We start from the raw sequence: 14,534 nt of genomic DNA, 5'->3' as shown, positions 1-14,534 counted from the left end.
CTGGTTTAATTACAATGCTACACAGCTTATTGCTTCACTAAAACACTCTTAACCACACCTTTGAATTATGACACCATTGTAAGACACATAATTGCAGTGAAAATACTAAGCTCGCAGGTTTTTTCATGGGTGCCTGTATCCCCTTACCTCTATCTATCTTAACAATGAATCCCAAATCTCTCTATCAGAGCTCGTTTAATCACCATGTTCAGACTGACTAGCTGAACCCCAGAGAGACAGGGACTGCAGACATAACAATGACTACTTTATTAAGACCCTGAAACACAAGACATCTAGAAGTCTGATCTCAGACCACAGCCACAGAGCAGGCCCCCTGATTCAAGTAAGCTACAATTGTCCCACTACAGTCCACACACTTGAAATTCATCTTATAATTCCACTGGATAATACCCACAGTGTAGGAATTGCATTAATCAAGCATCATGTTAAATCACCAACAGTTTTTCCTATTTTTGATTAAGCTTTCAAGAGCGTACCAAGATTATAAGGGACAGTAAAGCTAATGAGTAAGTTGATAAACACGTCTCAGCACATAGCAGAAGACATAAATGAGGTGGAGGACGAGTTAACATAACTGAGCTAACTGCGATACACTATCAGGGGAAAAAAAACAGGGAAAATGTTGCCATAGAAAACAGCGTTGAGGAGTTCCGCCTTTTTTACTCTGTGGAAGAGCCAAAACCTTTGGCGTCACTTGGGTTGCCTTCCTGTGGGCTGGCTTAGCAGACCAGGTTATGTGTTTGCGCGTGTGAGTGTGTGTGTGTTTGTGGGGGCGCGCAGAGAGACAGACAGCTACAGCTGGAGGACTTACCGCTGGAGCAATCAGCTCCTCCCCACCCGGGTTCGCACTGACAGGTGTTGGGGGCTGTGCAGCGGCCGTGCACACATTTCTCGGCACAGTGGGCTTGGGGGGGCGGGGGGGGGGTTGGGTTGGTAATGGGAGGACAAATGGAGAGGAAGGCCGAGAACAGGAAAACAACAGAAAGCAAAGGTCAGATTTAATTCCATCTAAACAGATGCAGCCAAAGTGAAGAAGAGCCAGTGGGAAAACAAACGTCAAATTCACACTAACCACTAACCTGCTAAAAAAGCACTAATAGTGTTCAAAGCACTATCAAACAAATCAACAGTGCAAGAGAGTTTCAATCTTTAAAAAGGGATACAGTCTTTGGTCCTGGCATGGGGATAAGACTGATTAATCTCTTGAAGATTAGCATTGATAGATCTACTAGCACTGACACAGCAAATTCACTGAGAAAGGAATTACAGCTGAATGAGGCTACTAGAAGCTAACACGTAGGAGAGCCCCCTACACTGGGAACACAACTAAATCCATTAATCCATGCAGCTTTACAACATTACAGCAGACTTTCCATGATCTGGAGTCTGCTGTGTGTTTAAAGTGGACACATGCTTAATTTTGCTCTGAATACTGGCCTATAGCATCTGAATTTGGGGTTAATTGGACCAAAATCATAGTTTGAGGTTTTCATTAAATGAAATCAAAGATATTGCATTGAAAGTAAGCATTACAGCATAGAATACTTTAACTGCGATAATTAGTCATTTTAAAATACATGAGGTTTAACTTGGTGAAATGTGACAGTAAAATTTCATCTTCCTAGGTTATAGCCTACAGCATTAAACTTGTAATCACTAGGATTAATCACCTAAAAATCCAACCATAACTAGTCAAAAACTACAGAAGACTATATTTCTGTAACTCATCCGCATATCTCGATCAAATGTGTGCCAAAGAATATTATAAACATAATAACCAAAACATTTCTCAGTTACAAACACAATCATATCTCATCTATTTGTAGCAATTATGTCAGGAAATCAGTGGCATTGATTGAATTGTCCTAATGTTGCTGTGCAGCTTGTACCAGTCCAACGAACTCAGCATCAATCACATAATAAAATAAATGGCTTCCCAGTAAGTTCCCTTTGAGTGAAAAATAAATCACATTTCCCCAACCACTTTGATAAAAATGAATCAGGGATAAATATTTGCATCAATTCTCTATCTTCTCTACTGCAGACATGATCTCCCTCCATAATCCTATTCACCCAGGCTTACCCTGTCACTACATTACAGAGCATTTGGGGTCAGGTTGGTAGTATACTGCAGGGTTCTGATATGTCTGTGGAAATGGGGCCCCAGACCGGTTTAGCTATGAAAGCTATGAAAAGCATTTAATGGCTGCCAGCTTCAGTTTGGTTTGATCATTTAATCAAATAAATCCTGAATATGCTATGGTTTTATTTACAATTAAATGTGGTTTTATTGCTCTATAAATGTGGTTTTATTTACAATTAAATGTGGTTTTATTTACAATTAAATGTGGTTTTATTTACAATTGCAGTTAACAAAACCTATTTCTTTATTTCACTGAGTCAACTTATTATGTGCTTATGCTGGAAAAATAAATATATTTTCAAATAAATCTGGCTAATGTTTGGGATAGACTATTACTGTATATCTTTTTCAACTTGCAAAATGTTAAGTAACCAGCAAAAAAATGCTTTCTGTTTTCTTTCCATATGAATATGAATATTTGTACACATACTTTTCATATGAATGCATACACATCTGAAAAATAAACATAGGGACTTACCAAAAAAAAATGTATGTAATGGGTGTTCAATGCTTGTATGAAAACTCCATTGTACAGAACATTTCAACATTTAAGTTATATGTGTAGAAGTATACACCATTTGCCCCAGTGCGTCAAGGGAGGGTGCACACTATCACAAAAATGCTTGGAAGCCCTTTAAAAACTGAGGGAGCAGCATCCTCATGACATACCACACTGCCCATATTTGAACATTTTCACCGTAGATTTAGAAGATCTGTACTGGTTGTTCTACTGGTTGTCTGTGGGCTAGACTCAGACACACATGGATCAGAGACACATCGATGGTAAAATGAAAAATGCACTCCTACTTACGAACACATGTCTCACTGCTCTCATAGAAACCCGGGCAGCACTGAGACTTGCGGCGGTACATGGTCTTCTCTCCTCTCCGGTAGGCTGTCTTGTAGCTCACCCTGTATGCAGTCGAAGGTGTGGAGATGAGTGCACAAAGGACAACTCTTCGCTAAACCCTTACTATTCCTGCCAGTATTAGAAGTAATATTTCATGTCAGTAAAAGCTGGGGTGAGATTGTTTGTTCAGCCACAATGGAGCGTCATAACTGATTAAATAGAATTCATTAATTTAGTTAATTATAACTGATTCATAAAGAACAATTAATTGTAAATTAATGTTTAATTTTTATACTATTGTTCATCATCACTCACCCATTAAATTTATCTGAAGTTAGATTTAAGGTTAGTGTTAGAGTCTTTCTGTGCTCAGTGCAGATGACTCCCTCACCTGTGGCGTGTGCACTTGAACCATGTCAGGATATCAGTGCAGCTGGTGTAGTAGATCTGATCATACGGGTGTGCATACGACTCCTGCACAGTGACCGAATAACTGTGGAACACACACGCAGACACACACACAAACACACACATACACCAGGCACACACATACACACAAAGGACACACACATACACAAGCACTGTTGCTCTGTGATATGTTTACACAATTCATGTGTGGTCGCCATAACTCCAGCTCAAGTGGCTGACGAGAGCTGAGGCTAAGTGCTCAAATAAGAAGGGCACAATTAAGGTAACCATGTATCATAAGGGGATTATCTCACAGTTTTCACATGCTGCACATACTCCATGATACTGCTGTGCAGGGGCCCACCATGTGTGGGTGGCCTAGTAAAATCAGTGGTGCTGTTTTATTCGATCATCTCGCACTGAAACTTTGATGAAAAAGAACTGAGAAGGTAATACGAAGTAAACACCAAAAAAGTAATGTTCAAAAGCACAATCAACAACCTTCTGAAGAACATCTGAAGTAACTGCAGTAAGGTCTCAGTTGAATAATATTGTTGTTATAGTATCTGTATCTACTTGAAACCTTCTGAAATGCCTTCACAGTAACATTGCAAGCACTTCTGCTGTATATTTACATCGCAGAATTACATTGCCGTTATGCTTTAAGGTAAGCATGTCTAGTCTTCCACAGTTTCCTTTCAGTTAAGTATGATCTACAAAATTGTCTAATGGACAAACAAACACTTGGGAGTCCTCAAGTTACAGTTAGTGGAAACAACTGCTCCCTTATCTCCCTGATGGAACAGACTCCATAACTGTAGCGACATGACTCTCTCTCTTGTGGGAATGAGAAGTTTGGATGGGAAGAATATCACTTGGAATGTTTGCAAAATAAGTGAATTAATAGCTGTTTCATTCATAAGGATTGGCGCAACCATAATGGAGTCCACTGTCAGGGCAGGACTGATGCGGTGCTGAAATCTGTGAGGCAGTTGGTCAAATCTCTTACACTTTAAAATATTATTGGTATACAGCAGCACTACAGCACCATAGAGTGTTTGTCATTCATACACTTGTGAGAAACTTGTGACCTATCCACATTTCGTAGTTCATATTGCATACTGCTAGAATATGCTTGGTGCGCCATTCTTAAACATTCACTGCAGGCTCGAATGGTGGGAACTGTGTTGTTAGTAAGTGGACAACAGGGCATCATCCATGAAGCTAGCCAGGCTGGGATGTTGGGACCTAGTGCAAGACCACATTTGTGCTCTCTGGCAAGGCAGACCCTTCTCCATGGATCTCTCTTCATGGCTGCTTATACCACTGCAGCTGTTCCCGCGTGTTAGGCAGTGAAAGTGAATCCAGCTGGGAAAGTATCCTCTACCTTTGTTCTTTCCAATCTGCTTCAATGGATTCTCAAGCCATTCCTTAATTTGGCCACGGAAGTCTTCTGCCTAAACTATGTGCTTGTGGTGTGTGCGGTGGTGGTAGGAGGGCTTATTTTCTGTGTAGGTGTGTGTGCATGAGTTGTGTGTTTATTTTCTAATATTTTCAGGACAAAAATGTCCTGACTATGTAGGGAAGCCAGAGGGTCGTGTTGGCATTAGGTCCTGAATATATCTAAAAATAAACATATAACACACACACACACACACACACACCTGTACAAGCAATCTTAACAATGTAAGAAAACCTAAGTGATAATGAAAAATCTAGTTTTTGTTATAAAAAGCACTTAAAGGGCAAAAATGTGTATATGTGAATGTTTCATTACTTTTGCATGTTAGATTTGTTTGGCCGAGAATCTGTTACACATCCACTCCATTTGGAATATACATCATAAATAGATATGCCCACTCTGTCACTTAATAATGTTATGTTGCTATGCTGCTATGTGTTACCTGCTATATCTGGCTATATCTGTTCTACTCTGTAATGAAGTAAGTTGTTTTGATTTTCCTATGCTGCTACTTCTCACTGCCTTGTGTTTGATGGTAATTTTCAATGGCAAATTGCAGTTTTATATACTGTAAATTTCACATTCATCGGGCATTTACCGTTAATCTATTATGTGCTGGTACCAAAAAAGGAACACTAATAAAGACATCTCACTTTTGTGACTAGCAGAATGAACATGGAGCTATTCTAAAAAGCCTGACATTTATAAAAGCATATAAAAGCTATCTGCCCTTGCTCCAGACAGTGACTCTATGAAAAACACCAGTACCAATACATGTCATGTATTGTTCTATGCTATGCATTTTCCCTGACTAGCTATAAGACCAACCATGGACCCTTTTTTCCATAGCATGCATTCGTTCTTCTCTCTGACTTAACAGATAACGTCACAATACAGCAGGCATTCTTAGACTGTCAAAAATGTAACAATGAGAGTGCATAAGAGACAGGGGCTGGTTTGGAAACACGCCTTGTATGTATAAGAGGTTGGAGAGTATGTGAGGGCTTCTTTTCACCTTTCCCAGTGGCTGCAGACATTGGGGTCCTCCAGGTTCAGTGATGATGTCAGTCCCAGCAGGCAGCACGACAGGGCCAACAGGACAGCGCCAGAGTGGCACTGGAGTAGCATTGTGGGCATCACCTTCAGGAACCAAAGAGAAAAATCACAAATGAGATACACAGAACATTTCAATCTTCCACGGGTTTGCTCTTGATTAGAATTACACTCTCTCTCTCTCTCTCTCTCTCTCTCTCTCTCTCTCTCTCTCTCTCTCTCACACACACACACACACACACACACACACACACACAGAAATAAAAATGATTTCAGTCACCTGGGTCCTAACAGTAATAAATTAAACAGTTCTAAGCAAATAAGATATGCAAAATTTAGTTGATCAGTGCTCCTTTGAAAACCTTCCTTCTTTTCTTAAGGTGGTCCTTCTCTGGTTCCACCATACTCAAAGCTCAACTCTACACTAGCCTTCATGCCATTGCTCTTATATCAGAAAATAACTACAAAAACCCACAATACACTTGTATGGAGCTGTCCAAATCCAGTCACTGGGGCTAATTTACATTTACAGCATTTAGCTGACACTTTTATGCAAATCATTTTATAATTATGACTCAGTACAACTTGAGGGTTAAGGGCCTTACTCAGGGGCTCAAGAGAGGCAACTCGGCAGTGGTGGGGCTAGAACCAGCAACCTTCCAATTACAAGTCAATTACCTTAACCACTGAGCTACCACTGCCCTAATTTAATTGATATTGTCCAATTAAAATACCATCTGAAATTCCTTGTGTCATAGTTTTTAAATTAAATTTTAATTTGGCACTATCGGACTAAAAACATGAAACATCTGCCTTCTATTAAACACTAATTGAAACTGCTTGTGTATGTTTCTCAATATTGTTGAAAGCAAAACTCTTGGAATGCCTTTGGGTTTGAGGATTTACAGGCTACTGAAACTACTACATAGTTTAAGCAGGCCTACAGAGAGTTTAATTATTGGATTCAGTGCTTTAAACAACACAATGACCACGCCCTGACACAACAGTGGTAGCAATGTATCAGATAGAGGGGTTCATCAAAGCAGGTCCATTTTTTATGACATATCAGCTGATGTATTTTTGCTAAATGTTTATGCTATCTGTTTATGCTAGATGGACATTGCTGTTTGAAGAACAGAAGCTTAGTGATTGTATTATTTTAGTTTCACCCTTTGACTAAGCAGCTAATTGATCACAAGGATTTAAAGTCAGTCAAGGATCTTTCATGGGCCAGCGCTTTAAAGTTCCCATGCCTTTCCTATTTCTCCTTGGTCTTGGTTGCATTCCCCCAAAATGACTCCTTCATCAACATACACCATATAATTTACATGTGACAGACAATGCATTGTTACATTTACAGTATGCTCATTCATAGACAGTGATCAAGGGTCTAAATATGTTTGAAATCCCTATTCATTTTGCTGTAGCTCCGCCACACTCATAAACTTAGATCAGCAACTCGTAAATAAACCTGCTAGATCTGACACTGGCTGAGTCATTGAAGAGTATCCCCACTGTATTTCTGTACTTAGAAACACAGATCAGCTACAACAATCCATGAATTTATTTATAGTGACCTATTACAGGGGAGTTTTTGAAACAGGCAAGTTCTTGGGCTGAATATGCACTTTTTTTCTTGGACTGGAATATACAAGGGGTAGAAGATTCCAGTTATGTCTAACATGTGTCCTGTATTCTGTGCTCTCTGCTCCTGAGATTGACAGGACTGTGTGGCAGTGGAGACAGATCCCACAGTGGGTGCCAGCTGAACCACATCATTAATACGCTGGCAGTGTTTTGGCTGGAGCGAATCACAGCGCCCTTTCGTCTAATGGCAGTACTGAAACAAGCTCACTCTCTCCTGGTGAGCAGATTCTTCCTGCCTGACTGATAGAGCTCAAACAAAGAGCCTTAGCCATCAGCAGTCACATCACATCTTAGGCAGCTATGCTAGAACAAAAAAACAGGCCCTGCACCAGGAACCCTTTTTTAAAATCCTTATTTTGACTATTTAGATAGATAGCAATTACACAGACCAGATTTTTATATACGGTCTGCAAAAGTTTTAAATCATTACCTCAATACACCTTATTTTGCAATGTCGTGGTGTGCAGAATTTGCAAGTATATTTTGTGGAATCCTTCTGATGTGGTTAGCTATTTTAAGCACTGGAGGGCAGGGTTGGTATGTTGTGTTCATTCTTGTTCATTCTGTGGGAGAGATGAGCTGGAATGTCTTTTTGGGAAAAAAAATTAAAAAATAGTCAAGGAATCTCTGAATGCAATTCATAAATTCCCTTTTCTAAGAGCTACATTAGGTCCTTTCATAGCAAAATACCAACAAACAGCAAAGAAACCATGTAGTCTCATTCTCTCTAACCCATTTGCTCAACAACTATTTTCCAAGAGATGGAATCTGCTTAGCGCACAGCTCTGAACCAGCAAAATCTCCTGTGATTGGAGGTTTCCTGTTACTTCAACAGCAACAACACACTGACAACATGCAGCAGTAAAGTTTCTACAGGGTAGCTGAACAAGGCAAGATCCACTGAAAAATGACTCAGGTGGGACCCACTCTGGTTTCACAAAGCCGACTGGCCACAGCTGCAGGGCGCAAAGCCCTCAACAACTGGGGGGTCATGCCAAACAAGGGTGTTGCTGTGGGGCCTGAAAAGACCCATACGCACTGGTCGCCTAGAGCAGAGGGGGGGAGACTCAGGGCCAACCACAGGGCTTTGATACACAAAGCAGACGCCCACACAAGCAGCCCAGCATCCGTACACGAGGCCAGGTCCCACTCTCTGAAGTGCTTCCAAGATCAGGACAGTGAATGAACAAAACATCCCCAAATATTTGCTCTTTTGCTCGTGAGGACTCAGCTCTGATGAATATCATTGTTGAGTTTTCAGAGTGATTTGGCTTTGTTGAGTATTCGGAGTGATCTGGATTCAAAAGGTCAGGAAGATAATATCTCCACAGGAACAAAGACATCAGAGCATATTGTCAGATGTACCAAGTGCAAGAACAAATATTATGTTGTTTTGTTTAAAAGTCTATTCCTCACATTTACTAGTATACCAATAGTTAAAGAACCTTAAGGCCAGCTAAAGTGTCTCAGTTATGTCATATGTTTCTAACACACCTTTCAACTAGTCAGCTAACTGTCTAGATTTTTGAGTTACAAGAAGAGCATAATAAATCTAAATTGACACAGGTTTCTGGAAGTTCGAAAGTTGCTTTAGGCAAACTTACCATTACAGCATTTTGAGCAAAAATGCTAAACACTTTGTCTTGGCTAGACATCATGAAGAGACAGATAACAATAAAAAAAAATAATAGCTACACATTCAGTGACACACTTTAGAAGTGTTAGCAAAATCAGTGCTTTATATCCTATGAATTAACTGCAGCACTTTTAATAACAATACTATAATTGTCCCATCTTTATAAAAAGCTAGACCCTTAACAGTATTTACTTTAGAAACCTTAAGTTCAGGCTCAGAGTCAATCTGAGTCCAGTCAAAACAATATCACATCCCACTTTAGCAAAGAACTCTGGAACAAACAAAAATCAGGGAAGAAGATGCCAAAACCTCTATATTTAATTCCCAGCTGTTTTAAAAGAGAAAGATGGATTGAGTTAAATTTGTTTAGAAAGCTGGTATGGATCAGACCCAGCTGAGACAGGAAGAGTCTCCCTTTGCCCTGTTATGTTCAGCTGTGCACCAGCACAGCACAGGCGTCTACTCCACTTTTCTCTCTGCTTTGAACTTACGAGCCATCGCATACCTGCTATTGCTCTGCAAACTACCAGTCTCTGTTCACCCTGCAAGGTCACAATGGTTCTGTTGTCAAAGTCAAATGAGTCACCCTGGGTTTGACTGGAAAGTGCACGTGTCATTCCAGTGGGAACATGTCCAAAGTGCTACGGGTAAAACAGCAGTGTGAAAGGTTCTGCTAAACATTTGTTCTGCCTGGGGTAATAGAAGCAGGTGTAACCCCAAGCCAGAACTTCCCTCCAAAAAAAAAACAAAAATCTCCCAGAATAATTAGTTTTCAAGTCACAGGTCAGTGGCTGCCTGCGCTTTTCAGAGCATACAGGCAGTGAGGGAGGGGCGCTCCATGGGATAAGCCACTCAGGAGGCTAATTAAAACAGAACCCCATATAAAACTGTTCTTTGTCCAAACTGTCTCCAGTTCTCTGTTTATTTAGACAGGTGGTGCCTGAGGAATGTGTCATAAGATGAATCCTTATCATGCAATGACAGCAGACTAATCTTTATACACCCACTCAAACCATCCACAATTTCTGCTGTTAATTCTGAGCATCCTATAAATAAAACATCTCAAGTGTTAGTTTCATCCATAGAACGTTTATCAATTGCAGTTAGAAATCATTGTTTCTGAGAAGTCAATCTCAAATTTCATGCCGTGTGCTTTATCAGTGCCACCACGAGAATATGGTTTTACCAAATGTCAGATCTTAAAGACATGCCCAGGCCCCATGCTAGAGGAATATGGGTCCCAACACAAGTGCTAGCTGCTGACAGCGTTTGGGGTGATGCAAGTGGGTGTGGGGCAGGAAATGGGCATTGTGTCTACTACGAGCCTCATATACAGTATGTCTCCTACCCTTAAGAGACCTCGGAATATAGTATTACCTACTCCAATGGTGAGTGGATTCTGACACAAACACTTGGACAGAGATTAAAACAGCCTTCAAACCATAAACAATATGGGTCAGTGCTCGATAAGTCAATACTTTCATATCACAAATTTTCATCACAGGAGATTTCCATTAAAAACTGACATGAGTCCTACACTGGTGAGTTTATTTCATGTTTGATGAAAAGGAACAGATGAATCTTTGGTTTGTACCTACCATGGCTGTGCAGTCAAGAGTGATACTATCCAGGATCTTATTTGTTTTATTATTATTATTTGGAATTGGACTTGCACAAAATAGAGGATGGGCTGGGATTCACTGGTGAAATGGTTTATATACAGAGATGATCACAAGAGGATGGAATACACTTGTACATTGTAACGTTAAAAATGCTCCACCACCATTGCCAGATGCATCTAAAATCAATTGTGTAAACAAGAGGGCTGGAATTCTTTCCATAATGGTGATTCTTTAGATCTGCCCATGCATGCAGAAATGATCACTGCTACAATTATTGCTCACATTCTGAATCAGGTTTAATTTACAGCTAAGATACTGATGAAGGCATCTTTGAGGAAAGACTAAGATCTACAAATCATCTAAAAGATCATCTTCCTTGCTCAACACGGGCATATTTCCAGAAATGTCTGAAGGGCAGAGCCTGAGGATGGAATCAGGTTGCAGTTTTGAAGCATTGTGTCGGATTGAGGAAAGCAAAACACAATATGGACAAAGGAAATAATCCAGACTTTCTCTGTGCAGCTACTGTAGTGAGGGGGAGTGGTTTTAAAAGCTTGAATGTAGACTAAAATTATGCTCATGACCTAGGTGAAGCATTAAACCTCCTTAGCTGTGCAGCCCAAGGTTTCATTCAGGGTAAGAAGCAGGGCAGCGCCCTGGATCCCTGGCAGCTTGAGGGAGCTCCTACATCGTTGAGAGCATTTGTAAGCTTTGTCTTTTTGTAGCTTGCTGTCTTCCCGCCCCGTTCACTGGGCTAGCCGGTAAAAGGAGACATATGTGCCTGTCACTCACACCACATCTCCATTTGTCCAGTCCTTTAGAGTGCTCCCACAAAACACACACCTTTTTATAAAAGTGAAAAATGCCATAAAGATTTAGCTTTTTTTTTTCAGAAACAAACTGCGTGTGAATGAACCACCAGCACCAGACACACACTAGTCAGAAGGCTCACAGCTACTCAGAGTCAGTTGATAGGGCCCCAAGTTTTACACAACTGTTCTAATATGTATTTTGTTTTTGTTTTTTTATTTGGTCTGGAGGCACAGAAATGTTCTTTATTTAAAACGAACTCTCTCCCTGAAATATTCTCTAATTTACGCCTTAATTCCTACACCTATAGGTGTTACACCTGTTTTATTGTGGTCTTTCCGACAAGGTCTCAAATATATTTAGTCAATTTCCATGTATAATTTAAGAGGTACCAGCAGTGAAACAAAAATATTTCTTTAGAGAAGTCATTTTAAAACTAGAAGTGAATGAAACTAAAGCATCTGCAACAGCTTGGCATATTTTTGTCCTCCAGAACACTTAGAAATAGGTCCATGATGACAAGACCTTTAATTATAACAGGGAATAATACTGGTTTTATTGCAACCAGCTGAAATAGCCTACCACTCCTAAAAAATAAAATAACTGGAGTTTCACTGACAATGTTATGGTTTTAATTAGCTGTATCATAGCAACAGGTTTTTTGGTAATTACATATGCAGTCATAATTCAAGACACAATATAGGCTATAATTCGTCAGATCTTGGGTCTTTCTATGGAGACAATATTCAGATGTATTAAATACAATATAGCCTGTGATTAAGTTACCTTAGTCACTGCAATTCAGAGCCTAGATAACAGAACTTCAAATGAGTCGCAAGCAGCAACTTCACCCAATGTATAAAACAAAGCTTCACCTACTCATGTCAAACTCTTACAGATGTTTCATAACAGATTAAATCCACTGGTCCGAGTGGAGCCGCAAAGGAAGCGAGATGATTAATGAACAGTGGCTGTGGATGAAAGCCGACAATGCCACACTGTTTAGGACATTTATTTGAATACTTTGTACTTTAGAAAATTGGTATTGGCTGGATAGAAGACTGGTAAGTGCGCCACTTTTGTTTTTTAAAAGTTTGAGGTTTGTTTGGGGTTTTTTTTGGGTTTTTTTGGTTAAACTGGATTCGATCCCGCGATCCACCACAGGCGGCGCAACGCTCCACGTGTCTCCAGTGAAACAATACATTCTGAATGTTGTTGTTGTTGTTGTTGTTGTTGTTGTTGTTGTTGTTGTTGTTGCTGCTGCTGCTGCTGCTGCTGCTGCTGCCGCCAGCTATTTGTCATGCACTTTCCACCTCAGCACTTTGAGCAGTAAAACAGCGAGAACTTTGGGCAAGTGCGTCCGCTCCTTTATTCAAAACCAGTCACATGACTTATGAAGTCCATAGAGAAACAAAGCGCGACACAGCAGGAGCGCTTCTCTTGTACCACCGTGCCCTGAGGACACTGGCAAGTGCTCCTCCGTAAAAATATCTTAAATCTGCAGACCCGTTGCGCAAGGCTTGATTTCTCGATACGTTACACGTTCTTCTTGTTAACACTTTACTAAACTTAAATTTTTTATTCTCGTTTATATGGGTCATGACAGGGTGCAGAGCCATAGTGTACTGAAAATCTCGGGATATAATAAACAAGAACGCTTGTGTATAAGGATGTGCAGTAGAGCTTGATGTAACACAACTTGAATCATTTAGCGCATGATAACCAAAACATCTCCACTTGTTTTTTTTTTTGTTTTTTTTTTGGGGGGGGGGGGGGGGACAAGCTAGTTAACCACAGGTGTACATGAGCATCACCTTCTTAATCTGGTGAAGGACAAATAAATCTCGTAAGAATTTCTATTATTTATAATTCAGAAGCCAATTTAAAAACAATGCTTATTTGGCTGGATATCGTGGCCAGCATGATCTAAGAGTTTACATGTTTAACCATATCTATTACTTCATATGGTAAATATGAGAGTTCGTAGTTATGTAGCTCCCAGAATGATCAATTAGCGATAACCATAATTTACAGAGTTACAGTTGACAGTGTTCACGGATTCTTCAAATTCAAACATTTTCACTCGTCTTTAATATGTAACATACTGCAGTAACCTTTGGAGACACTTAATAAATTAATTAGGTGAAGCCAATTAACCTCGGGGACAAACATTATTATAATTCTTATTAAATAACTTGATACTTAAAACGACAATAAAATTGTTATTTAAGTAAATAGATACAGCAAATCTCACCAGTTCTACGCAAGAGTATTTGACCGGTCCAAAGTCATGGATCCACTTTGAGAAGCGCGTTGACTTGGACGAAATTTCTCGTCGAAAAGTTCCTCAGCGGATGTGCTCTGTACATCAAATGAAAGATATTTCCACAAAGTTCAACGGTATCAAAACACGAGCCTTCAAATGATGGAACACAGATCCGGGGTTACCCCGTTAGCATCTCTTCACTTCTTTTCGGGACAGAGCACCTAAAGTGAGAAAACACCACTATCCAGTTTGTTGTCATGACCTCACTGCAGTGCCAGCCAATTAGAATGACAATTGTGAGGACTTTGTGTTAGCCACTGTGACTAACTTGTGATATTTTGACTAGTGTCTGTCTTAGGTTCTGCTGCTTTCAAGATTGAATATATAATTTTGGACAAAGTTTACGAAAACTTTTTTTTTTTTTTTTAAATAAGTGATTGTTTTTTATCAGCGCACAAAAGTATACTTGGTATCATGCAGTCTGTTTCGGTACACGGCCTGATTGTTTAAGGTACGAGCAAAGAAAAATGTGTAAACTCCTTTACGGATGTCAACTCTTTCGTATCATTTTATAAATGTCGAAATTTACCCACTGTCTCGATCTCAAATTCTGCAC

The 14,534-nt window shown here is 39.9% G+C and overlaps 1 protein-coding gene across 6 annotated transcripts in view; it reads right to left on the bottom strand.

Moving 5' to 3' along the window:
- The window catches only part of megf10 (multiple EGF-like-domains 10), a 39,422-nt gene extending 24,948 nt beyond the window's left edge, over nucleotides 1–14,474 (bottom strand). For 5 of the 6 annotated variants that reach the window (XR_014118543.1, XR_004777075.2, XM_035535665.2 and 2 more), the window contains exons 1-5: nucleotides 13,907–14,474; nucleotides 5,900–6,024; nucleotides 3,406–3,507; nucleotides 2,976–3,076; nucleotides 833–925 (exon numbers count right to left, since the gene is read on the bottom strand). Coding sequence is in view for 4 of the 6 variants with exons in the window: in XM_035535665.2 (XP_035391558.1) it covers nucleotides 833–925; nucleotides 2,976–3,076; nucleotides 3,406–3,507; nucleotides 5,900–6,021 (418 nt within the window). In the remaining 2 variants the exon portion in view is untranslated. The remainder of the gene's footprint in view (nucleotides 1–832; nucleotides 926–2,975; nucleotides 3,077–3,405; nucleotides 3,508–5,899; nucleotides 6,025–13,906) is intronic. The other variant, XM_081701760.1, reaches the window with a different exon arrangement.
- Nucleotides 14,475–14,534: the final 60 nt, after the last annotated feature.

Source organism: Electrophorus electricus, chromosome 19, assembly GCF_041902795.1.
Source record: "Electrophorus electricus isolate QZ-2024a chromosome 19, ASM4190279v1, whole genome shotgun sequence".
NCBI classification, from domain to species: Eukaryota; Metazoa; Chordata; class Actinopteri; order Gymnotiformes; family Gymnotidae; genus Electrophorus; species Electrophorus electricus.
This window is presented reverse-complemented; position numbering and strand designations above follow the sequence as displayed.